Source organism: Acromyrmex echinatior, chromosome 8 (genome assembly GCF_024713525.1).
Source record: "Acromyrmex echinatior isolate Ae372 chromosome 8, ASM2471352v2, whole genome shotgun sequence".
Taxonomy (NCBI): Eukaryota; Metazoa; Arthropoda; class Insecta; order Hymenoptera; family Formicidae; genus Acromyrmex; species Acromyrmex echinatior.
In genome coordinates, this window is record NC_141859.1 from 9,752,311 (window position 1) to 9,779,427 (window position 27,117).

Sequence of the window (27,117 nt, forward strand, 5' to 3'; positions counted from 1 at the left end):
TATATATAAAACATGCTCATATCTATAACATTTTTTCCCGGGAACGTACAGATTCCTCTAATCGTCAATGTCAGCCTGAAGAAGAAAAAGAAGAGAGAAACGAATACAAAAACTCATACCTTTTAAATTAGAAAAAACGATCCGTATGTTATTAATGTAGATAAAATAAATAATAAAATAACTAAGTGTTCGTCATGAAAAATTTTAAGTTAAATCAGATATATTAAATTGTATATTACAGCATGTTAGAAATTTTGCAGGAATCAATTTAATCTATTAAATTAATTAATCACCTGTTATATTAATGAGTATGATCAAAGTAATTGACTTTCGTTAATTTAATGTTAAATAGTTATAAAAGAAATTACAAATTAATCAATATCGTCGATGTTTTCGAAACAAATTGTAATAAGTATTATTTTTTAAAATAATTATTTAGGCATCTATTTATTTTTTTCAACCTCCATTCCTAATGATCACGATCATAACTTGTGATAAATTCTGTATCATTCTCATCTGTCTTTCACCGACGACGTAGGAGTCATCTTAAGTCGTCAGCACCTCCGCGAGCATATCGATACGCGAATTCGCAATACGCGCGCGCAATCGTTGATGCATCCGTACATGCGCGCGTTCCGGAAGCCGCCTTCGGCTGTCGGCAGTCGGCCAGTCAGCCAGTCAGCCATCCGTACGTTCCGTACAGCCGTAGACCGGAGTCATCAGGACCAGGCAGAGCCAGGGCAGGGAGCCAGGGAGACCGGAGACGACTGACGACTGGCGACTGACGAGACAATCAACGACAATGTCGCTCGTGCGGACGTCCATTTAAAGATGGCCGCGTCGTCGTGGCCACCCGATCATCGTGTCGCGTCGATCTTAGGCGCGTGACGCGTTTCTTCGGGGGTTCGCGAAACCTTAGATCGACAAAGCCGGACCGTGGGGAGCCCGGACGTCAACGTCGACGGCATATCCAGGCACAGATTCGGCACAGTCGCAGACGAAACGGCGGATCGCGCCGCCGGACGATGATCTAACGTCTCGCGTGTGTGTGCGACGCGTGTGATATACCATGAATTGTCATCAGATACTTAGCGGCGCCTGCAATGCGGGCGATCGCTGCTACGCGGTCGGTTCCGTCGAGGGAATATCCTTCACCGTAAGTTCCATGAAATAACGGTCGCGCTTTCATACGGCGCGTCCTTGGCGATTGGCCAACCTCGCCAATATCGTCAAAGGAATTTCGTACGTAATCGTAAAAGTCGATACGCACTCTCGCATTATGGAAGTCAGCTGATCGAATGACACTTTCATTAGGCTTATAAACGTGGGACATTTACGTCTCACTTACGAGTTTATAGTTTTCTTCGACAAACGACGAAAATGTATATATTTTTTATTGTTTTATTTACATTTTTATCTGATATTTTTGAAGCGTTGCGAATTAAAATTAAAATCTTTTTTACTAATTTTTTACTAACTTTTGTAATTAGCTGTCAAAAGATTTTATCAAAGATAGTGATAGCGATAGTATGATAGTATATCATATTAAAAGATAGACTTAAGATTTGATAAGATAATATGCTTAAATAATGCTTAAATTTATTTGAAGGCAGAGTTAAAAGTATATAATAGTAATAGATTGATTATTATCTGTTTATTGTATATCTGTTTAGGCGTATGCAGCTGGTTGTAATATTGTGATTTTGGCCAATAATTTTGAACGAGTTCAAATAATTCCTGGGGCAGTGCATAATTACATCAGGATTAGCTGTCTGGACTGTAGTACAGACACAGGAAAAATAGCTGCAGCTTATGAAAATCAAGTCTGCATTTTTGAGCCGACTCCACTCATACACAGCACCTGTTCACATGTTTGTATTATAACTGTTCTGTCACATATTTTGATATATATTTAAGAACTCATTTAGATTTTTATTAAATTTTTTGTAAATTTTTTTTTATAGCAATTAGAATATAGATGGGTTCAAACAGGAAGTCTGCAAACAGAATCGAATATTACTTCTTTATCATGGAATTTAGAAGGAACAAGATTGTTAACAGGTGGCGAACTGTTACAATTGTGGCATCAAAATATTACTCCGTTTCAAGAAGAGCACAGTAAGTTTATCTTCTCATAGATTTATTTGTTTTTGTTTTAAAAAAAAATTGATATTTTATATTTAATATTGGAAAATTATCTTCAAGTTGTGTTAAAATATATATCGGTATTTTATTAGAGATTTTATGAAATACAATAAAATATATCTTATCCTCTGACAATTATTATATTTTAATACTTGATATACTGATGAAAATTTCAAAATAGTAGAATTATCGTATTTTTCATCACTTGATCCAGCGACATTACCTACAACTACAAAGCCGAAAACGTTACAAACAGAAGAAGTCAGCACGACCGGAAACAATCATAACGTTACAGCAAACATTTCTCAGGATCGTGAGTTCATTCTTTTCGAGAATGAACGTATAGTGTTGATGTTATGTGCATGTTAATGTATCATAGCTTTGCTAACCCACTGCATTTTTATAATTATGAAACTTGTTTATCTGCATACCTCATCCAATTAGAATGAGAATTACAGAATCAAAACAAATGCATTAGAATGAACTTAATAAATTTATTTTTGTGATTGATGTTGCGACTAAAATTTTGATTTTATACATGTGTGTGTGTGTGTGTGTGTGTGTGTGTGTGTGTATATGTACATATGAAATAGATGCAACAAAGATTGATAATTTCAATATGATTTAAAAACGTTTCTTTAATTCTTGGGCTTTGCTACATTGAATATTTTAATTTACACAGCTTGCTATTGCACAACATGAAAAAATATGCATTATATTATTATAAAATATATATTATAAATCTTTTATATATACAAATGATTAAATATAATTTAAGATATTATCTTTTGCATTTTGGAGAGATTCTCTATTAAGGCTCCTAATTACTACAACCATCATATTGAAATGAAGCGAGAAATGACACATTAATTTTTATTATAAATAAAGACAATTTGGATAAAACAAAATGATGAGATTGCTTTAAAACATTTGTAAAAATGAACGAAAATTGTACTTAACTCCCTTGACAGTCAATAAAAGACACATTAAGTGCTTTCATTCAATGCACATACTTATTTACACGTGCCTTTTATCACTTTTTACGATTATTTATTGACTGTCAGAGGGGATAAGCATAGTTTCCGTCCATTTTTACAAATGTTTAAAGCAATCTCATTGTTTTATTTTACTTAAATTGTCTTTATGAATGGCACGTAATAAAAATTAATGTGTCATTTCTTGCTTCTGACGTCATGATTCAATATGATTGTGATTACTCAGAAGCCTTAAATATCAGTCTTTTTTATTTGAGTTTTTGATATGTGCATTTTATCGTATCCAAAAACAATTTTACTATCTTGTTAAAACAAATTTATTTTTCAGCAGCTGGTACAGTAACATTCTCAATTGGAGGAGAAGCTGAAAGTCCTGGGCCTGGAGACACATCTATTGCAAATGATCCAGGCGGTTGGAACTGTGTATGGAAATGTCGTACGGCTACACCAGTCCATCTTATGAGTTTTAGTCCTGATGGCACTTTGTTTGCAACAACAGGAATGAACGATAGATTAGTAAAAATATGGTTTGAAAATAAACAATGTATGTATTTTTATTGAATTATTAGGTGTTGGAATTAATTCGTAGCGTTTTTAAATGAAAGAATGTTATTTATTTCACATGAGCATTAAAAAATACATTAATGAAAGTACTTCCCATCACTTGTAAAACGCTACGAATTAATTCCAACACCTAATATTAATTGATGATCTTTCTTTATTTATATAATAGTTATAAAATAGTTATTATAGACTTATTCTTTATTTCCAGTATTTCCAGCAAAGAGCATAGATCATACAAGTTTTTCTCAATCCGTGGGTAGTGACAATTTTAGTTTTGTTTATGTAGCACATCCACGCGCTGTAACACACCTTTCTTGGCGCAAAACAAGTAAATACATGCCAAAGTAAGTAAATCTACGGTCGAATCAATGATATTGATATTATTTATATATATTATTTGAACAATGTAACAAACATTACTCTAATAATATTTTTTCTACATGTAGAGTTAAAATGTAAAACTTTATCATAAATTAACATTTTTTACGAATAATGTCCGTTTTTATCAATGTAGATTAACTTCAACCTTGGTTTAAACTACTTCTTATCTAATAAAGAATAAAAAAAAAATAAACAACTAAAAGATAAATATAATACTTTTTATCCTTTTCTCTAGTTCTAAGAATTAGAAAAGCATAAAGAGTAAATTAAACCATGATTAAAATTTAATCGACATTTGTAGAAACGGGCATAAGACAAGAAATATATATGATTCTCCTATGTAATAAATATATTATTTGTGCTACTGTGATTTTTTATAATAAAAAGATTAAGTAAAGTTAAACAATATAAGAAGCAAAAATAATATTTGCATGTAATAATTCGTTTTCTTTTGTCACAAATTAGAGGCTCTGTATCCAATATGTTGGTCACTTCGTGTCGCGATAATATTTGTCGAGTGTGGGCAGAAACAATACCGCCTGAAATCGAAGGTTTAGCTAACATGAGTCAGTTTGAAGGCTCTGATAGGCATGGTCATCATGGCAAGCATCGTCATCATAATATGCACAAACATCGATTTATGCAGCGGCTCAAACATATGAAGTATGTTTGAACAGATGATGAGAGAAGAATTTGATATTTTTTTATTTGTTATTTAATTTTAAAGTATAAAGAAAGCTGTATTTTTATAATGCTTACTGAAATAATAAAAAAGATAATAATATATAAAATTTTCTGTTTATAGAACATGTTTTCATATTCGACGACATGCTAAACAACAACATCAAGCTGGCCATACAGCACCGACTTTACCAACGCTTCCATCTACATATTCTGTACACGATTTTCATAATAATTACCAAACTTCTGGTCATTATCCAGGGATGCATTTCCACTTGGCAGCCAGTATTAATGCAGAAACTGGTATAGTATTAATGTTTATTACGCAATATATAAAGTAATGTAAAAATTTTATTTTGTTTTTTACATTAGTATTACGTCTTCTTTTGAATATTATTGAAATATTGGTAATCGTCAGTGGATAGTATACGTTCATGTTATAGATATACCGCTAGTACCAAGCCTAATTACTGGAGACCCCGAAAGAGAACCGAATTTTATTTTACACTGGCTAAATAATAAGGAAATGCATTTTACCATGCAAGCCGAAAACATATTGCAAGAATTAACTCGTAAAGTAGTGGAGAAAGAGGAAGGTTTGCAACATCAAGATGCTGAACATGTGGAACATGATTCTGAGGATGAATGTACACCAAGTATGCATTTGATTTATTCGATTGCGTGTTATTGAAAATTGTTGAAAAAATATAATTACTAATAACAATATTCTTCTTTTAGAAAAAGGAGTCCGGCTGCAAACAGCTCAGAAACCAATCGTCGGTGGCCGGTCAATGAGTCAAGAAGATCACAGTAGTGATGAACATCATACTGCACATACTACCTCATCTCATCACAGTTTAGCACATAGTGTGCACTCTCATCCCACTCTTAGGTACGTTTTCCAAATTTATTTTTCTTGCCAATTTTTTCAACACATTATTATATAATATATAAAATTTTATTCTATTAAAAAAAATTTTATGTTACAGCAATACAACCTCCATTAATTCTATAGCGACGGATGCAACATCTACAATGAATCACGCACCAGATTCATTGGACACAAAAATAGAAACGTTGCTACGTGATTGGCATCACAATCCAGATTTGCTGTTCTCGATACATCCGATAGACGGAAGTTTCTTGATTTGGCATATTGAATGGTTAGATGAATACCATCCCGGATCTTTTCGACAAGCGCAAATTTCATTCTCTACTCGTATTCCGAACGCGTTTCCGCTTGGCGACGCATCGACAATGAGTCATAATGTATCGATGTACTCTCACAATACTGGCGGACCCTTATTGAATATTCGTGAAGTTGCAAAATCTTCGACAAAAACAAATGATCCCAATGAAGTCGCGAATCCCTTACCTAGTCTAATAGAGCAAGACGAGGAGCAATCTACTTTGACTTCCAAAACAGGTCAGGAGTTATTGAAAAATATAGAAAATACAAATGATCAAAATCAAACGAAAACTGAAAGTAATGCATTAGAAAGTAATAAGAATGGACAAGATGCGGATCTATTGGCTCATCCTAGTCCGATTGTTTCTATGGTGTCAAAGCATTCGAATGGTACTTTAAATTTATGGCAGTTAACGTTTGCGGATAAAACGAAATTTTCACAAGTGTTGAGCATAGGACATGCATGCAGAGCTTCCGGACATCGCTTCCGTGTAAACGACATCACTTGTCATCCTGTCTTACCTTTACTTGTAACAACTTCTCATCATAATATACCCGAATTTTCTGGTACTCAATCAACGGAATCCAACGAAAATCTTGATAGCAAGCACGACTCTTGTAAGGATAAGGATATTATGTCGCCCACTGGATTTTGCAGCGAATTGATATTATGGCGCGTAGATGCCGTGGGGCCTTTATCTAAAAGCGGTGGAGTTTCTGAATTGGCACGTATCAATTCGCCCGAGATATCGGCGTTTAGTAACGTAGCCTGGATTCCGACGTTATTGCCAAGCACAACATTAGGCAATTTATCCAATTCTCCCAGTGCTTGCTTCGTAGCTAGCGATGGAGAGTGTTTAAGGGTTTATCAAGCTGTTATTGATGCTAGAACATTACTAGCTGAGGTATCGATCAGTGAGAGAAGAAGCAGGATGATGGATTCCATGGCCAGTCTTTCGACGGATATGTCATCGGACGATGGCGTTAGGCACTCTATTCATGATAGGATAAAAATAGTATCTCAGCAGTCAACCGCGAGACCAGGATGCGTTATACAGCTCGACGCTATTGCCGATGCTACTCATGATTGGCAAAACACGCAGTTCCTCCATGTCTTTCAAGAGCAATTGATCACGGGCGAAAGAAACGATGAGAAGCAACCCGGTATCGACACATCGGCCAATGATTTAGGACTCATGGAGTCTACGTTAGACGCTATGGTAGATCTGCAACAATCGGCAATTTTCGAAGAACCATTCTATATAGTGGTCCTTGAGCGTACGCAGCAGGGCACTACCGTGCACATGTGGCGATTGGTCATAGCGTCGCAACCGGAAACTACTGGTTTGTCAGGCTCGATGATGTATGTGCCAGATTCTCATTTAGTTCAAGACGAGGATGATGAGGGAACGCCCGGTAGATTGAGTCACGCGGAAGGCAAACGATCTCGCAGAGCCAGTCAAACCGGTGGCCGAAGTCGTCGCGATAGTCAAGCTGACCTGGACTCAACATTCCTTCCTCGTCGTCATCAAAACAGTCACGTTCTCATCACCACCACGAAAGTTTGTACGCAAGAATTGCCATTACCTGACGGTGTGGAAGTGATTCACGCTGCTCCCGCTGCGGGACATTTGAGTAGTTCCTCGATATATCCCGCTTGCTTTGCACCATATATTATTGTCACAGCTTGTAGCGATAGTACTGTACGTTTTTGGAAATGTAAAGTAACGAAGAAGCCGGATGAAAAATTGGACTACGAATGGTGTGAATGGGAGATGACCAGGAAAGATCAGGAATCTACTATTGATATTACTGGCCAACCGTTGAATATAAGCGCTGCTTATAGCGGGCGCATCGCTTGCGCTTATAAGTATGGAAAATCGTTTACGCGTCCAACGAAAAGCGATCCGGACTCGCGCTACGTGAATCTTTGTGTCGCTATATACGAATGCGAAAGCACGGGTGGCAGCGAATGGATATTAGAAGATACAATTCATCTGAAGAATATTCATCTGCCACGAATACCGGTGGATCAACATTTGGATCTTAGTTATTTGTATGATAGTAGATTCTTGCAGAAGAAACAACGACTCACTCAGGTATTACAGACTCTTAGTCATGAGGATATAAGGTCTTCGAGAAATGGAGAGAACGGTGATTCCACGAAAGCTGGTCTGCTGGCGGTTCCATCGTTCAGTACCTTGCAATCTTTGCGGAAATCGATCATAGAGAATGGTAACACGTGTCCGCTCACGCAGAAGCATTTAGTGCAACTCGACTGGGTATCCAAAGAGGACGGCTCACATATTCTGACTGTAGGCGTTGGTTCCAAAATTATGCTGTTCACTCCGGTATGCTCGGATCTGGCGCAGGCTAATATGAAAGCAATGAAGGAATCTCAAAGCAACAATAGACCGATACTGAGAAAAACCTCGTCGTTAGCTCAGCCACAATTCGTCGACGAGATCCGATGGATGAAGCTGCGCAAGATCGAGCTGACGACGGCAGATGGCTTGCCGCCACTGCCCATGCAAATATCCTGGGTGCGCGATGGCATTCTGGTTGTTGGCATGGATTCCGAAATGCATGTGTATTCTCAATGGAAGCCGAATCCGAAGAATGACTGCTTCCATTCAAATCTGCAGCATCAGGAGTCCGATGAGTTCCAAGCGAGTCGAAACTTACGCGATGAGGATCTACGCACGTTAGCACACGAGACATCTCAGAGGCGGTTGGCAAACGTGTCTTCTATGCCACATTTGTCGCGTGTTAGCAGCATCAATTTAACAATGCTGGATGCCAAGAAAAAGCGCGGTATACAAAATGAGAATTTGAGTTTCGATTATATGCCAGATTACGGGCTGTTCGAAGCATCGAGGATAGCTTGTCCGGTTTTGCCACAATATCACCCTAAACAGTTGATGGAACTATTGAATTCGGGTAAGATCAGATGGGTGAAAGCTATACTGGCGCATCTTGTCCGATGTATAGGTAGTTCCTGCTCTTTGCGAGCCGATGACGAGAATCTGGTGAAACAACGTAGTGGTTGGTCACGATCGAGAACAATGTCAGTAAGTTATATGGGCACAACATCACCACTGGAACCGAGAGGTTCGACTACACAGATACCAGAGGAATTGACGCTGGATTATGCAGAAATTACATCCATCTCCCCACTCCCGTTGTGGACCCTATTGATGGCCGACAAAGAAACGAATCTACCGCATCAGCAAAGCGAGGACAAGCATGATTATAATGAGCTATTCGACAGCAATTTAGATGAAGGAGAATCGTTGGACGATATGTTGGATGAGGATTACGAATGTTCGCGGCAAAAGGACAGACGATCCTCTGTGCCGGAGAGACAAGGAATCTCTCACTTTGGTCCCAGGCAAGGCAGACTGTTATCACGTCTCTTGACTCACACTCATCTTCCGGGCCTGTCCAGTCTCGACCAAATGCATCTGCTCGCGTTGGCGGATACCGTATCAACGTGTAATGTCGATTTCGCAGAAAGATTCGCAATCGATGCGGCAAAAAATGCGATCGCCAAGGAAAATCTAACGGGTATTCCGGACGGCGAAACTGTATCCACCGATTCGCTGGACGACTGTGGCCTCAGATTCCTCTTGGCAATGAAACATTACAATTATCTGATACGCTGCTTACCATTGATACAAAGAGCGCAATTCCAGAAACAGGGTATCGCGTCGAATAATCTCGTGTGGGCGTTTCATTCCGAATCTGAGGAAGAATTACTGGGATTAATTCCGTCTTATGCCAAAGGTCAACCAAAATGGTCTGTATTGAAGGAGCTTGGCGTAGGTTGGTGGATTAGAAGTAATACAGTGCTGAAGAAATGTGTAGAGAAAATAGCGAAAGCCGCTTTCCAAGATAAACAAGATCCTTTGGATGCAGCTGTCTATTATTTAGCGATGAAAAAGAAGAATTTAGTGTGGGGTCTGTTTAGAAATAAACGAGACGAACGAATGACCACCTTCTTTTCAAATAATTTCACTGAGAATCGATGGAGGAAGGCAGCTCTAAAGAACGCTTTCGCTCTGCTTGGAAAGCAACGATTTGAACACGCGGCCGCATTCTTTTTACTTGCCGGAGCGTTGAAAGATGCTATCGATGTGTGCTTAAATAAACTGAACGACATTCAACTCGCGATGGTGATAGCTAGACTTTATGAAAATGATATATCGTCTCCTAATATGAGAAGATTATTATATGAAGAAATCTTAGGTTGCGATAAAGACGGACAAAATCAAGATATGAGCAGAGTGCATCCTGATCCTTTCTTGCGCAGCATGGCTCTATGGATCTTGAAAGATTATTCTGGTTCTCTCAATACTTTGCTCTTGACCAATGTCGGTCATATGCATCCACAATATAATGATGAATCTGATAAACCAGAAGGAACAACAGGTAAATAATATCGATATACTTTGTAAATTACATGAATTAACTCTTAAAATAGACGTTTTATCCTTTAATTTTTATTTTAGCAAATCCAAACGTTTTCAACTTTTATGTTTATCTTCGTACGCATCCATTATTAATCAGACAATATATCGCGTCCACCGCGCAAGATAAGAAAAAAGGACACTCTGTAGTAATTTCGGGATTCAGTTATGGCACAGAGACAAAGAGTCAGCCAGATAAACAATTATTGTTAGAAGATAGTATTACACCATTGGAGAGGCAACTGTATTTCACAACAGCACATGCACACTTTAAGGCTGGCTGTCCAGCCCTTGCCCTCGAAGTTTTATCTAAATTACCTAATAAAGTTATGGAAACAAATGGTGAAGATTCTCCAAGTAAATAATATATACATATATTCATAAATTAATTGTACTGTAAATTCTAAATTGAAAATGTTACGATCTTTCCATTTTAATAGGTTTACTAAACAGTCCAAATAAGGCAAGAGCTCAAGATTCTCAAATAGATACCGGTATTATTAATTGGGAAAAGTCGAATCCAATAAATAATAAAGGTACATAGAGCTATCATTATCTTAAATAAAATTGAAAAATATTAAGAATATGAAGCTAATGAATAATGAACTGCTTTTAGAAACAGCTGGCGATACAGATTGGGGTACATCATCATTTGATTGGTCTCAGAGTAGCAAGCGCATGGAAGAAGATAAATTAGAATTAAACTGGGATGATGATGAGACGGGTGAAGGTGAAGACGCCGACAGTCCTCCCATGAGTATGAAACTCGATAAAAAAGAGCAGGATAACGTACATAAGTCAGAAAATGATAACAGTAAGTTACTTTCCTTCTTTTCTTCGTGAATTAATTTTTACATAATTATATTATTAATAAAAATGACTAATGTTTTAGAAGACATAATAAAATCAGCTGGACCATTGGATATTATGGCACAACAGCTAAAATTCGTGGCTTGCTTAAAAATCTTAATGGAAGAACTGTCTACATTAGCGACAGGTTTTGAAGTGGACGGAGGTCAGCTACGATATCAACTCTATGTGTGGTTGGAACGAGAAGTAGATGCATTGAGACAACTTTGCAGCTACAGTACTAACGTAGATGGAGATGTGAACAACGTAGCAGAATGTAAATTTTTTTATTGCATACACATATTTATCATGAATAACATCATAATAATTTCTCAACAATTATGGATTAGTAAAAATTGATGATGGTGTTAAACAAAATTTTTAGATGAAGGAGGTATGGTTGATGATGTACCGCCATATAAACCTGGTGAACAGCCAACATTACATCAAATACTAGTAGCAGAGAAATTGGATTTTGAAGCTAAAGTACAGAGAGCTGCAAAGAGGAAGAAATGGCTGAAAGGTTGATTGCATTAATTAGATCTTTATATTATCTAATTAAATGTTTTAATTTAAGAAATTATATTTAACAAACTATTTGTGAATATTTTATCTTCTAATAAATAAGGAAAAGACAATATTGATTAATATCGTATGATTTTCAGCTAACGAGACATTGTTGAGGACATTATTATCGTACTGTTCATTGCATGGTGCATCGGGTGGAGGTTTAGCGTCAGTAAGAATGGAATTGGTACTCTTGCTACAAGAATTGCAACAAGAAAAGACTCAACAACAATTGCTCAGTCCTCTTCCGTTTCCTACTACACTACCCTTACTAAGTGCCAGCGTCGCTTGCAACAAGACTGTCGTTGCTGATCCAGTTCGACATCTGCAAGTATGTCAAAACCTATTTCTTTTTTTTTTTCATATACAACACTATTATTATCTTTTATAGTCTCTCGCTCATGATATGCTACAAACATTAGTAGAGCTACGCAATCCGCCAATGCCTAACAGAAATACACATTATTGCGAAGTATTCATCATGAGAGATTTAGCAGTGGCACTTAGCGCCTGTATTTACCAGTCGCTTTGCGATTCAGATACATTTGTTATGAAACATCATCAGCCTGATAGGTAAATTATATTTTTACATTATAATTAAGTTAATTAAATATTATACAAGATGTCCTTAATCAGATACTATACATGTATGTGTGTGTGTGTGTGTGTATGTGTGTGTGTGTATATATATTTATATATGTATATATATATAGACTATTTTTTAGTTTTCCGGCAGTCGCTGAAGTAGAAACGTCTTCGGGTGGTCATTTGGTAGCCTCAAATAGATACCATCGACGATATTCGACGGATGACGGTGTATGCATAACTACCTCACCTTCTAAATGGCCAGGCGTGACAAATTTGCGCGCATTATTAGCTCGGGAGAAAGACGAAGACACACCGAAGCTCAATATTCTGCTCTGTGAAGCTTTCGTGGCAACATATATGAGTCTTTTCATCTACGCTCTGTCAAGTTGCGACAGTCACATTTTATATAGACTAGTAGGACAACACTTCGATAACAGTACATGGGCTTCTCTCTTTGGAGGAGGCGTTAAGAAGTTGTTACGTGTCGCGAGCACTACTAGCCAGGTATAGTCCTTTGTTAGTACATTTTGCAAATGTTGCTTTTTTTATCTTTACGCTTCTTCATCAGGGCGGTAATACGAATAGTGTCGAGCGAACCGATAGTGTGACGAGTGAAATCCAAAGTACCGCCAGCGGTATGTGGAACACCATGACGTCGTTGACTAAACAACGCGTCAAGCTGAATATGAAGCTATTAGGACAGTTTACAGGTCAACAGCCAAATATGAAGGAAGATAAGCCTACGTACAGGGAACAGTTTGTTTCTCCGCAAATGAGCATGATCTCCTATTTTCTTATGAAGGTATAAATGTTTAGAACAAATATCGAAAGATTCTGCATATTCGCATGTCTGTATTTTACTATTTTGACTAATTGTAAATCGACACTTTTCTAGCCACGAATAGAGACTGAATATGCAGATGAAATTGATTATGATTCTTCCGATTCAGCGGTATCTGACTTAGATTCTACAGATGATGAGGAAGACGTATTTGACACGGGTTCGAAGCCAAAGACTAAACCAAAGGATAATACAGAGCATAGTAATTCCAATTCGTATAGTTGGAATGTAATGAGATTAGCAATAGTTAAAATATTGCAACAACAATTACAAGATTTCTTGACTATTGCCGGCATCGAAATGCAAGGTATGAAATATTAATTACAATATCTTGTAAATCTCTTAAGTAATATATAACAATGATAATGTTAAGGTAATGTGCATCTATTATTTTAGAATTACCTGTAAGTAGTCCGCTAACTCACGGTACACTGGGTATCGTTGCACAATGGCAAGAGTCTTTACGCGAAGAATTGGAACTTAAAGGTCCACCCCCAGCGAATTATATACCCGGCTGTGCGCCGGATCCTTCTCCTACACCTGGAAAACCGGCTATTCATAAATATCGATCATTATTAGAGAAAGGAAATACACCTTTTAAGTGAGCACATTTCATTTAGTTAAAAATTAAAAGAGAATGAAAGAACTATTTTAAAAAAATATTCTCATGATTTCAGTACGCGATTGGCATCCTCAGCACCTACCAATCGTTTATGGTGTTATTTAGTCAGACAGGAATTGGTTCAGGATATTTTCATTCGTGCAGTATTTGGAAAACGAAGATCTCTGTCGACGATACTTGAAAGTAATCAGTCAGTCGTTGATAGCGTGCATCGTGGAACTGGAGAAGATAAGGGTAGTGATAGTGGCACTACAAGCTTGCCAGAACCAGTCAGGATAATCCATAAAGAACAAGATAGCATCAGTGCCTTCTGTCTTAATCAGGTATCTGATTTAACTCTTTTTTCGAGTCATAATTACTCTCTAAGGAAATTTTAAGCAGATTTTAGATTGCCTCGACAATATTTTATCCATAATAGATTTCTGTAACATAGTAGTAATATTGAGTGATTGAGTGTGATTGATGATCGTATATATAGGTAAACCCAGGTTTAATGGCCCTTGCTACACCTCGGGAAGTACAAGAGATGAACATTTCTCTGCTCCTAGAACTTCCATCATGGTTGGAAGATGAATGCGAATTTGATATTATTAATTTGAATAAACAACCTGATCCAGAGCCTGTACCACCAACCAGTTTCTTAGTTATACAGGTGTGATTTAACAATATCTTTATATTAATATAATAATAAATTGTATATTTTACACACATATCATTTGTAGACAGCAGCAGATCGTCCTTTGTTGGCGCAAAGTCCTCAGCAAAACAGCCCCCAACCCCATTCAGGTATAGCCAGTCAAAGTGGACGTGGCGCGAGCGTGGTGAGTTTCTAATCATATCACAATTTATATCGTAAATATCAGAAGTATCACATTATTATATATATCACAAATTAATAGATTTTTTTTTAATTAATGAAAGTTTCGATAACAGAATTTATGATAATCTTAAATATGATCAAATCAAAGACATTTTATTAATGCAATTTAAATCATGTAAATATAATTCAAATTAATTTATGTGAAAAATATTTTTATTTTTTTAAATTTCTTATCTATATATTTGTGCTATACTTATCGTTTGATATAACACCCTTGAATGCTGAGGTTATTTTATAACATAAAAATAAAATAAATTTCACTTTCCCTCTTTGTTATGTTGCATTTATTTATTTATTATTATATCTCAAAGTATTTATTATATTATATCTCAGAGTAGAGAGAATTAATTTTTATTTTGAGTGTAACTGTAAATCTCACTATGTATTGTTTTAATATGCATATGTGTGCGTGAATGTAAAATATGTGCAATTAATCATTACTATGCAAGAGATTGTATATCTAATGAAATTAATTAACTCATATATAGAAGGCTTATTATAACTGAGGAAGTACTTGCAATTCCAAGATTGATATACAATTTTTAAGTTGCTTACAAGTATTTACAATAAGAGTTTCCTGGCAAATGAACAGATCCTAAGGAGTTTTTAATGAACTTTATTCACAAAATCTATATCGACTTAAATAGGAAGCGTGTTATCTATCCAGGATATCCTATGTGTACCTAAGTTCCCGCATATACATTGTATATTGTTTGACATCACTTCATCTAAAGCGTGTAATATCTTTGTTTTGTCTTTGATACGAAAGTAATATCATTAGACAATACTTATACATTGACAGTCAAAATGATACGAGTCTAGAAGTAGTATTTTGCACCAAAGATTATAAAAAAATCATTCATTGCATGATATATATATATATATTAAGACCAAAATGTGCACTGTCTCACATATCAGGATACGGCTGAATTCAAGGCTTGCTTGTTTTACATGATAAATATTGAAAACAAATTTATCACATATCTCTATTCGTGTAAAACTAATAAAGTTTGTTGACAATCTGGTGATTATTTTTCTCTCGACAAATCGAAACCATTAATAATAACATTTGTCCATTAACTCTAGAAAGAAATGTATAACAATTTTCTTATAAGTCATTTTTCGTGAATGAATATAAAGGAGAGAGAGAAAAAGAGAGAAAAACATTGCGAGACAAGCCTTGCAAGTCGTGAATGCGGTATACTCGGTTAGGGTAGCACAAGTGGTGACGGAGACAATGTTGCTTGTTCAATGCTTGCCTAACATCTAACTTGGTCTGCGTCACTGAACTGGCGGCTCATTCGCTCGCTCAGATGAAGGGGATGCCTGCTTTTCCTGGCTCCCACGACCTGCGTTTCTGTCAATTTGTTGCCGATAGGAGCAAACACTTATTAAAGCCGGTGAGATTTACATCTAACAGACCCTAGTCTATCCTAGTGCAAATTTCATGTTTAACTTTTTTGGGTAACAAGCAGGTATCTGATTTGTAATATGTTAAAACTCGTAATAATGTCATTTATAACGGTTTAATCGCAATTTTTAATGTATTGTGAAAATCTAAGATTATCTAAACAAAATATTAGACTTTCTGAGATTGTTAAGAACATTTTTTAATTTTTTATATATATTGCAAGTCAGATATATCTTGAATTTCCAAAAGATCTTACAGTTTAACCGTAAGATCTGTTTTAGAAATATTTAGCCATTATCATTTTATCTAAGAGTTCAATATGCACAATGCATTGGTTCGTATTTTTCTTTGCTTACATTATTAGTATATCATAATATGATAGAAACATTTATAAAAAAGAAATATTAGTATATACTTGATTGGCAAATATGTTTCATCTGCTCCTGAATATTTTCATAGATGTTATTTATAGTTCACAGATGAAACACACTGTTCTTATCACACGTTGAATATATTAAATAAACATGATTGGATGTAAATTTAATGCATGTACTATGCAAACTGCTCGACTGATTGTATATATAATTTTTTTTCACAAATGTATCCAATTTTAAACATTACACTTTTCATGTTCTGTTAGTACGAGGATCATAAGACTTGGATGTGTAGAAATCTATTACATTTCGTTATACAATATGAACCCACATTCGTGTACATGCCCACATGTTAATTCAACGTTTACAAATCGCTAACCCGTAGAGATAAACATTAGAACAGCTAATTCCGCAAGCTAGTGGGCTGAAAAGTTTCAGCCGAATATTAATTACAAATTGTTTTAACTGGAAACTCGTTGCAATGTTTGAAACGCATGCTACATGTTTATTATATGCAACTCCATTAAACCTTTGCGTTAACATAACACCCAGACTGCGTCATACCTTAATATTACTGAATGTGTTTATGACGTTACGTTTAATTCTACTGGAATATTACATATCTATAAATGTATATATTTTTATCTTGAATCTTTTCATTCGTAAATTCAATCGATTATATTCTCTATTCCGACAGATTCTGAAACATAAAATCGATGGAATCAGGAGAATCTCTTCCCACCCACTTTTACCATTATGTGAGTATATTTGTTACCCTGATGACGCACGAATATACGTCCTATGAATTTTTCTTTTTCATGGCCATACTGAAACAGCGGAAATTTTGAAGTAATTAATGAAGTATTTTTTCATTTTTTTATGTGGCGATATCAGATTTAACCGGATCACAAGATGGTTCTGTATCATTATGGGAGTGGGGACATCAGACAGCCGTTGCTACTCCGAGAGCACCTGGTACTTTTGCCAAAGTGACTCGCGTACGTTTTTCTCAGCACGGCAACAAGTTCGGCGTGGCTGATTCCGATGGTCATCTGAGTCTGTTCCAAGTGGCCTGCCGAGAAGGAACAGCTCGACCATTCTTTGTAAGAATCTTGTAATTTATCTAAAAAATGTTGAGAGTATATCATTCAATATTTATATCTTATCGGCATTACCAAATCTGTTTTAGACTTACCAGTGCCACAGCAAAGTGACCTCGGATTTCGTCTTCCTTGGCGCATGTAGTCTTGTAGCCACTGCGGGTCATGGCTCAGAAGGACGAAACGTAGCGTTATGGGATACATTACTTCCGCAAAACAAATCTCTTGTACAAGGTACGAATATTCGATGTATAATCACACACGCACGCACGCACGCACGCACGCACGCACGCACGCACGCACGCACGCGCACACACACACACACACACACACACACACACACATAAAATACTTGTTAACAAATAATTATTCTTTTTTTAATTACAATGTGATTATATTTTATCAGGCTTCATGTGTCACGATCAGGGAGCCAGTGCGTTAATCTTGGCACCACAGCATCAGCTGCTTATCAGCGGCGGCAAGAAAGGTGACATTAATATATTTGACGTGCGACAACGGCAACAAAGGCAGAGATTCCAAGCGCACGAGTCAGCTATCAAATGTCTAGCGCTCGATCCACACGAGGAATTTTTTGTTAGCGGGGCAGGTGATGGTGATATTAAGGTAAAAAAATTTATCTCTTCAAATCACGACTTCTTAATGAGGTGTCATTATTTCATTCATTTGTTTCCATACTGTAATGAGCGAACATTTTGTCCATAGATATGGGGTTTGACCGTCCATTCTCTCCTCTATTCGTTTCCTAGTGAACATCCACGATCTAGTTTCTTCAAAAACATAGGGCAGGTACTGTAATATTGCAATTACCGATTCGTTTAAACACGAAATAGAGATATAACGTTATCATTGGTTGCCAGGGCGTTACCCAGTTACACGTGGATTCCGCGGGTCGATTGTTTTCATGTGGAGCAGATGGTTCGATGAAAGTCCGTCAACTGCCAGAACGCGATTGTGTAATACAAACGCTTTATTAGGATTAAAAAGAAGAAAAAAAGTTGATGAAAAAGAAGCGAATACCGTGTAAGTATATTACGCAAAAAAGCCGATATTTATTGATTTTATATATATATATATATATATATATATATATATATACACATATATATATATATATATATATATATATATATACATATACATAAATATGAAAGGCGAATTATTAAAGAAATCCACGCAATTAATTGCTGTTATATAATATATCCATTACTTTTACATACGAACCGTGCAGACGGTACGGCATCTCTTTGCATGGCTAGTGTGTGTGACAAGCTAATATATCGGATGTTACATATATATATATATATATATATATATATATATATATATAGAGTTTCATCAAGAGCTACTTTATTACATAATAAAGTAGTGAATTCTGCACGAATATTGTTGTTGTTGTCCAAAACTGAAGCTCTTATAGTCTAAATATAGTAAAATGTAAAATCTATAATCTTAGATAGAGTCTCAAAGTGTTTCCTTGATCTAAGAAAAAAAAAAAAGAAAACTAAAACAGCGAGCAGATGCACAAATAACTGTAGCGCCGACAAGGCTGCGGAAACAGCTTGCGTTTTCCTTAAAGTGGATTTCGTACGGAGCAGCATATAATAATACTAATGATCATTCCTTTCACATGAAAGTAATATTAAACGATTCGATAAATGATATGTAATAATCTTCACGTACCTTCATATTTTAATATGTAATATATGTATTTATATAAAGATCAGTTAATGAATTCTACTGTTTAGCGGAGGATAATTTAAAGACGATTTAGCCGATTCATAGCGGTTATTGACCATAGGAAAACGAGATGTTTCTTTGTGTTAATAAGAAACTTTCTGTGTATTATTTGTTGAAATAGGGACAGTGCGCGCGTAATGTAAGTTATTGTTCTGTAATATAGTTTGATAAATTATATTAGTTCGAACGGATCCTCATGTATTCAAGATTCCCCACTTTGATGCTTTTTCGTCTCATCGCTATATATATATATATATATATATATATATATATATATATATATATATATATATATATATATACATACACACACACATGTATATATATATATATATATATATATATGTGTGTGTGTGTGTAATATACAATATATTCGTAAAATATGTAAAACTCGACGGGCAATTTTGGATAATGAGTAAAATACAGAGCTTGAAATCTGTGTTGCCTTCTAATAAACTCTTTGTATCTCTTTATCTGGAAATGTATAATATAGTTACTTCATGAGAGAGAAATGTAACGCGTTTATCTTATCGCGTATGTATTTACCGAATTATTTAAAATCGGCGATCAGCAAATGTTAGAATAATAGCCTTAAGGATTACTTTTTTCCAAAATTATTTAAATCTATTTAAACAACTTCATAAATATTTCACAGATGGTAAATGTATTTTTCTCATATCCAGTTTTGTAAATATCACGCGCAAATTGTGATCAAGCACCGTAATATGACTTATTTGAAGATATGTAACGCCATAATTTTTAAATTAGTATTGTTTTCGTCGCTATAAATTTTTCGCAAAGTAATTGTTACTAGTATGATTCTGTTATAAAGTATATATACCTAAAACTATGAGCTATAACAAAGGATTTATTTTTGTTAAATACACTTGTTGAATGACACTTTTATCGGTTTTCATATATATATATATACATATATAATCAAGTTAAATCCATTTGATTTACACATAATGCACTTATACAGATACTTATCAATTTTTGCACTTTATTTCAAAATTTCAAAATCTATACCGTATAATTATTACAGAAAGAATAAATAATTTATATAATCGCCTAATAATAATTTTAAGCAACTTTCTGTCATGGAATATTGTGAAACTTTCTATGTAAAAACAAAGCCAGTATTTATACAAAGCACATATATATATGATTATGTAATGTTTTATGTAAATTTTTATTTGAACCACTGTATATATACACAGTCGATGGCATTGTATACTCGATTATACAATAAATATGTGCAAATTATAAGTATCAGAAATATCCAGCTTTTGACAACATATGTATATTATTCATTATATAAATATTGTATTATTGTTAAAATTACAATAATACATGATATTTTGCATAAGGATGGAAAATAATGGATATTCGGAATACATTTTAATTATACATAATCCTTTTATTTAAGTGATTTTTTTTAAGTTCTTTCGTTATAATTTATATTATTTATAAAATATTTTTGAATATAATACGGTACTGTAGTTTATATTGCAATAGGAAAAAGCAGTAACATATCTCTATTGTAATGTGTATATCGACTAATATTGATATTCTCATATATATCGATATTCTTTTATGGACGACAACGCTCCAAGAAACGCGGATATAAGCATACCTCACGTATGTGATATCTGTTCAACAACCAGCACAAAAATCGTTCTAATCCCAATCCGTAACCGCCGTGAGGACAAGATCCATACTTCCGCTATAAAGTAACATAATTATTCGATTTATAATGTTATTCTAAATACAGTTTAGAATTTATTTTCTTCATATTTACCTGATCTGTATACCAATAGTATAGAGTTGGATCAATGTTTTCACGTTTGTAACCTTCCATCAATTCCTCATGATCCCAGGTACGCATTGAACCGCCCACAATTTCACCCACGTTTGGTAAAAGTACGTCGACAGACTCTGTTAAGCGTTCATCATCCTTGCAACGTTGCATGTAAAACGATTTAATTTCAGCGGGAAACCGACAAAGCATTATTGGCTCATTGATAGCGTCAGTCATTTTCCTTTCTGGCATTTCTGGAATGTCCTATAAAAGACGACTATATAAACATGAACTATATATTTTATCTAGAAAAATAATGTAAGAGATCTTAATTTATACTTCTCCAAATTCATAAAAGCTGCCATCTTCTTTTGTGATATTATTTTCTCTCAGATATTCAATTGCATCACTGTAATTCATTCGTTTGAAAGGCTTCTTAGGTATTTGAAAGTTCGGATTCAATTCTTTGACGAGATGACCGAGAGACGTTTTTAGAACTCGCTCAACTACGTCGCAAATTAAATCTTCTAATCGATCAAGTAGATCATCAAATGTAATAAACGGACATTCTGCCTCGATATGCGTATATCTAAAAATTTGATATTTAAAAAATAGTTACAAAAGAAGCAGGTATCTATTTCAATTTCTTTAATACAAAGAACTATTTGTATACAAACTCAGCAAGGTGACGACGTGTTCTTGATTGCTCTGCCCGATATGATTGGGCAATGCAATATACATCTCCCATCGCTGGAAGACACGTTTCAAGATATAATTGAGAACTTTGAGTAAGAAAAGCAGGTTCTCTGAAAACAACGTTAGTCAATTGACTCGTGTACTGCACGGTTAATAAATCATTTTATTTATACATACCCAAAATAATCTAATTTGAAGAGAGTTGAACCACCTTCTACTTGGGTTTGCACCAAAGTTGGAGGAGTTACCTCATGATAACCACGATCCTTATAATGATCTCTGACTGCTTGCATTAATATAGATCTCATGATTAAAATTCTTGATGTCTGAAAAAAAAATTGATAATACATATATCAAAGATCTAATTGCAGAATGAATATTAATTTAAATTTAATAAAGATTATATTAAAAGTTCTCTACAAGAGCATTAAAATTCTATTATACATTTTCGCCTCGAATCATTATATGCCTATTGTCCAATTGTACGTCAGGAAGAGCTTCTTCGTTTAAAATTGAATCGGCACCACCAGGAGGTGACGATCCAACAAGTTCCCAATAATCCACAGATAATTCGTGATCACCAGGTGCCTGAAATAAATAATGTATAAACATATCATTATCCAAATAAACAGTACATAAATGATTTATATATTATGTACTAATTAAATGTCAAATGTACATTTTTCCCTTCAGGAACAGCTTTCAAGATTCCAAACAGTTGAACAGCAGCTTCCGTGGCAAGGGTCAAGGCATTGTATGTTTGACAAAGTTTATCAGTCAGTACACACTGCAGAAAACCTGTTCCGTCTCGCAATGTGATGAACATGAGGGCTTTGCCTATAGTACAAATTGCTTAATAAATTATCACGATAGAAATAAATTCAATTATATTGTATACCTTGCCGTCTTAGTCTATGCACCCATCCATATAGTTTAACTCTTTGATCTCTGTGATCAACAGCTTGTTTTATCTTGATTTTTTTTGCTTCTGGTAGAGTCTTATTCTCTTCTATAACAATTGATTTAGCTTCTCCAAGATTTTTCAATCTCTTTTCTTCATCTTCCAATAATTTCTTCTCCTTCTCGTCTTTCTTAAATTGTTCTCTAACCCAAATCTTTTGTATTTTCTTTAATTGAGACTTAGATGCTGGTTCGTATTTTTTGTTATTTTCTCGAGAGTCCTGATAGATGATTGGAAAAGGTTCCTTATTGGCATGACGCATTGCTCTTAAGATAGTTTTAAAGGGGTTACTCTCTGAACCATCTCCTGTCTCATCATTACCATGCTTGTCTGATGTATAGATACCTTGTAAAATATTTATTGGATACTTATTTAATTATACTGTTAATATATTATGATATACATAAAAAAATTGACTATAGAGAAAAATCCCCTATTATAAGATAGCAGTGTTTCTGCTAAACTAATAGACACTATCTGTTGGTTCCATCATAAATTTATTGCTCTTGAATTGAACTATTTAGTAGAAAATTCATTATTAGATCGTGCCCATAATCATTGTAAAAAAAGATTTTAGAATTTGGATGTCTTCAAGTTTCATTGAGCCTTTAAACATTGTTTATTATTTAATAAATAAATATTTGGCAATAAATTCTTCATATAGTAATAGAGTAAAGTCGTACTAATAGAAAAATACGGGATACGTTGAATTGCTTAATTATAGGAGTTAGATTTGATGATCATAAAACCGTATGGCATGGAAATCGTAATATGAGATATCTAGGATATTTCTAACATGAAATAATGCTCCTATGTCAGTGAAAATCGTTACTAAAGTATAAATGTTATTGTACAATAATAAAAAGGACAATCGGAATGAACATCCAGTGCCTATTTGCGCGATGTTTAATTTCAACTACCTGAAGACAAATAATGTAGCGCATATTCATTTTTCGCGCACCCTGGCTTTGTTTGTATTTAAGAAACATTAAATAAAGTTTTTTAGTTACAATACTGATATACTTTGCATTTTACTATCAATTCTCAGGGCATCTCATATTAGAAGCACAATTTTTTGACTTTGCGATTTGCTCACTTTTTACATTTCTTTAATTTTCAAAAAAAATGAAATTTAAATTAAATTTTATATAATTATCTTAAAGCTTATTATATTCCCTTCAAAATGACTTATTATTTTTTTAAATTCTGCCCAAAAAATTTCTAGCATTTACCCAAAATGAACTTGGTATCTCATAATAGGGACCTTTTCTCTATAGCTTTATATTATCATTTGTATTCTTATTATCATGTTTTGCAGTTATCACTAGCTGCAATCCATTGCACATATAATGTGTACAAGGTATCATTTTATCATTGTGTTCGTAAAATTAAACGTAATATCTCAGGCACATTATGTATATAACTGACAGCCACTACTATTACGTCAATCTGATGTAACTTACCTGATGATAATACTTTCTCTGACATATTGATAAAATTATTTGACAGAGGTATATCACTGAAGAGCCTACAAAAAATGTTATATATATATATATATATATATATATATATATATATATATGTGTATATATATATATATATATAATAATTATAATTTTATATTTTATGCTATCAGTAGCCATATGTGATATATAAAAAATACAAACTTAATCATAAAATATTGTAATTAAATAATTAATAGCATTTTTCACTGACCGAATTGGTGCGCATTCAGTGCACATTAAAGCTATTGTATACTAGAATACTAATCTAAATATAAAAGCGAAATAACTTAATTGACAAAATGCCCAATGTGTATTGATCAAATAGTACAATGAAATGTATTGAATATTTCACGGTTTAATTCATTTCTATTTTTATTAAACATACATCTTTATGTCGATTTGTGTACAACGGCTTTAAAATGCACTGTGTGGGTTAGTTCTGTCAATGAAAAACACTGTAACTGTTGTACGTGTAACATGTGGTATGTTATATACTGCAATAAGTTTATAAATGATAACATATCTCAAATTTACAATATATTTTACAAAATAAAAACTCGTTTTCAACGATAAATACCTTATTCGGTATAAATGCAACAAAATGCAATGTACTACAAACTTTCTAAAATAACGTTCTGCAAGTAGTAACGTGGAAAACTGGAAACGACAGTCAACGACAATTATCGACAACTATTGATAACTGGGCAAGTAACAAGCCGCCTGTCTGCAAGGATGTGCAAGTGATGCAAGTTAGGTTGCGATTACATGGAGTGCAAGTTAGGTGCGATTACATGGAGTGCAATACAAAAACTAACTAGGTAACTATTGTATATGAACCGCGCAAACCGTGCCGCTTGCTTCTTTTCTCTTCTATTGTATTACATAATTACATTTTAAATATATTTTTAAATATATTACTTATTATTTTTATGCACACTTTATCAATACTCTTATTTTTTTAACAGATTTACTTAATAATTGTGTTTAAAGCAGTTAATTCCATTAAAAAGTGCATAGCAGTGTAGAGTAATGTGAGTTTGTTATTAGCTCGTGCCGCAAACCGCGCTCCATGTACAGGGTTGGCCATATTCGACGGAAAGATGTTTTTTTTTTTCAATCATGGGAAACGTCGTTACTCGATCTAACATCTCTTTCCCATGATTGAAAAAAAAAACATCTTTCCGTCGAATATGGCCAACCCTGTATTGTACAATAATATCAGCGAAAGAAATAGACGGTACGCCGGATACGCGATATGGTTGGCTAAACTGGACATATCCAACAATTATGGATTCTGCTTCTGACTTCCGAAGGAGAAGAATCTCTTAATATTTACTATCAGCAGTCTTAATTTTTAATTTTCGGAATCATATTTTGTCTTATATAATCTCGTAAATCTGATAAGTCAACTCTATTCCTCTTACGACGCATTTTTCATTTTCAAAGGCCAGTCATTTCTACTTTGGGAACAAAATTAAAGTTCGTCGTAATTACATAAAGTGGTTCACTCTAGAGAACATATAAAAATTGAGGTCATTTGCTGATTTGATTAACAAACACAACGATGTTATGTCTAGTGTCCACTGCCAATCATATGATATCATGTACCGCGTTTCATGTTAATCGCACTCTAAGGGTGAAATTACATGATGCGGAAAAGGACTATGGAATAGAGAATGCGTCATTGAAACAACCAATTAGCGCTATTCGGAATAACGCAGAATAACGCAGTCGTTTTCCGCACTGTATGATTTCATTCTTAGCCTATTATACCATTGTAAATGTATCGTAAGATGAAGTTTTTAAGCCTGTTGATTGGCTCTAGAATAAAGAAGTCCGAGAACCTCTCTGTCTCGTAGCCAATCAACAGGTTTGAAAAGCCTGAAATATTAGGGTTCCTGTTACGTCACTGAGATAATTTTTTATTGGTTATCTAAATCCGTTATATATTGTAGCTAAAACAAGCGCAAATTTCAAATATTCCGTATTTGGCATATAATATTCTGAATTTAAACGTATCTTAGGATCAACGCTTTAACTACTTTGTCATTCTTTATCCAAGAATGGCGCGTTTTTATTTTACGACGATGTTATTAACACTTGTCATGCGTTATGACATGTGTCATGTGTCATTTGTGTCAATAGTAGCCAACTTACGAAATCGGTGTTGCCAGTAAACGCTAGCGGCTAGCTCTCAACAGAATAATTGTAAGCTATGAAATTTGTTTGAATTTAAGAATACAAAATATATAAAAAAAAGTCTAAATTACAAGTTCTTCATTCTTTTGAAAGAGATCTTTTATTTCAATCATTCATTATGTGTGAATGTTATGTATTTGAAAACTCTTCAGAAGTTAAAAAAGAAATATAAATTTTAATAAGAGTTTAAGTGAAATTAAATAAATTCTATGTAAATTTCTATAAATTATATTAGTTCATTAAATTAATAGAAATATATGACATTCGATATTAAATGAATTGATTACGTTACTCATACAACACAGAAGATTGAAGCAATATTGCTGCAATGTTACAATATTACAGATTTGCAATGTAACATTGCAGAAGTATTATAGAAATGTGTAAATTAACAATATGCCTGCAAAATGTCAGTAATATGCTTGTAATGTTCCACAAACATTGCAAAACTTTAATTCTTTAATTGTTACAATAATAATATAAAAATATAAGTTTTTACAATATTTATGTAGTACAATCTTTTAGTTTAACAACCGTTTTT

The 27,117-nt window shown here is 34.3% G+C and overlaps 2 protein-coding genes across 10 annotated transcripts; one reads left to right on the forward strand and one right to left on the reverse strand.

Moving 5' to 3' along the window:
• Nucleotides 1-513: 513 nt before the first annotated feature.
• Nucleotides 514-22,806, forward strand: Rbcn-3A (rabconnectin-3 alpha). 8 transcript variants are annotated; one of them, XM_087408775.1, is made up of 33 exons: nt 514-1,156; nt 1,674-1,871; nt 1,965-2,118; nt 2,327-2,458; nt 3,469-3,684; nt 3,913-4,048; nt 4,551-4,748; nt 4,891-5,069; nt 5,210-5,422; nt 5,505-5,658; nt 5,756-10,386; nt 10,467-10,781; nt 10,865-10,960; nt 11,041-11,238; nt 11,317-11,550; nt 11,659-11,796; nt 11,939-12,171; nt 12,232-12,413; nt 12,566-12,932; nt 12,997-13,230; nt 13,324-13,576; nt 13,666-13,870; nt 13,947-14,214; nt 14,370-14,543; nt 14,614-14,712; nt 16,085-16,171; nt 17,254-17,314; nt 17,451-17,659; nt 17,746-17,890; nt 18,063-18,280; nt 18,380-18,463; nt 18,535-18,697; nt 22,605-22,806. In XM_087408775.1, exons 1-32 carry the CDS (start codon nt 1,070-1,072, stop codon nt 18,649-18,651), a joined length of 10,215 nt encoding a protein of 3,404 aa, XP_087264901.1. In that variant the 5' UTR covers nt 514-1,069; the 3' UTR covers nt 18,652-18,697; nt 22,605-22,806. The 8 variants fall into 8 exon arrangements, with proteins under 8 accessions (XP_087264901.1, XP_087264903.1, XP_011059640.1 ...); XM_011061338.2 differs by having other exon boundaries at nt 516-1,156; nt 2,360-2,458; XM_087408776.1 differs by having other exon boundaries at nt 517-1,156; nt 2,360-2,458; nt 3,472-3,684.
• On the reverse strand, nt 20,814-25,196 carry AsnRS (asparagine--tRNA ligase). 2 transcript variants are annotated; one of them, XM_011061334.2, is made up of 10 exons: nt 24,955-25,196; nt 24,336-24,400; nt 22,810-23,217; nt 22,591-22,748; nt 22,356-22,499; nt 22,089-22,237; nt 21,893-22,021; nt 21,555-21,804; nt 21,216-21,479; nt 20,814-21,140 (listed from the first exon to the last, which is right to left on the reverse strand). In XM_011061334.2, the coding sequence occupies exons 2-10, from the start codon at nt 24,358-24,360 to the stop codon at nt 21,009-21,011; spliced, it is 1,659 nt and encodes a 552-aa protein (XP_011059636.1). In that variant the 5' UTR covers nt 24,361-24,400; nt 24,955-25,196; the 3' UTR covers nt 20,814-21,008. The 2 variants fall into 2 exon arrangements, with proteins under 2 accessions (XP_011059636.1, XP_087264914.1); XM_087408788.1 differs by lacking the exon at nt 24,336-24,400.
• Between the last annotated feature and the right edge of the window lie 1,921 nt (nt 25,197-27,117).

Coding starts and splice junctions, on each gene's coding strand:
- Rbcn-3A (XM_087408775.1), top strand. CDS start 1,070: ATGAATTGTCATCAGATACTTAGCGGCGCCTGCAATGCGGGCGATCGC. Junction 2,459..3,468: donor AGCAAACATTTCTCAGGATC/GTGAGTTCATTC, acceptor TTTATTTTTCAG/CAGCTGGTACAGTAACATTC. Junction 10,961..11,040: donor GAATCCAATAAATAATAAAG/GTACATAGAGCT, acceptor AACTGCTTTTAG/AAACAGCTGGCGATACAGAT.
- AsnRS (XM_011061334.2), bottom strand. CDS start 24,360: ATGTCAGAGAAAGTATTATCATCAG. Junction 23,218..24,335: donor AGAGAAAGTATTATCATCAG/GTAAGTTACATC, acceptor ATATTTTACAAG/GTATCTATACATCAGACAAG. Junction 22,749..22,809: donor GCATAGACTAAGACGGCAAG/GTATACAATATA, acceptor TTTGTACTATAG/GCAAAGCCCTCATGTTCATC.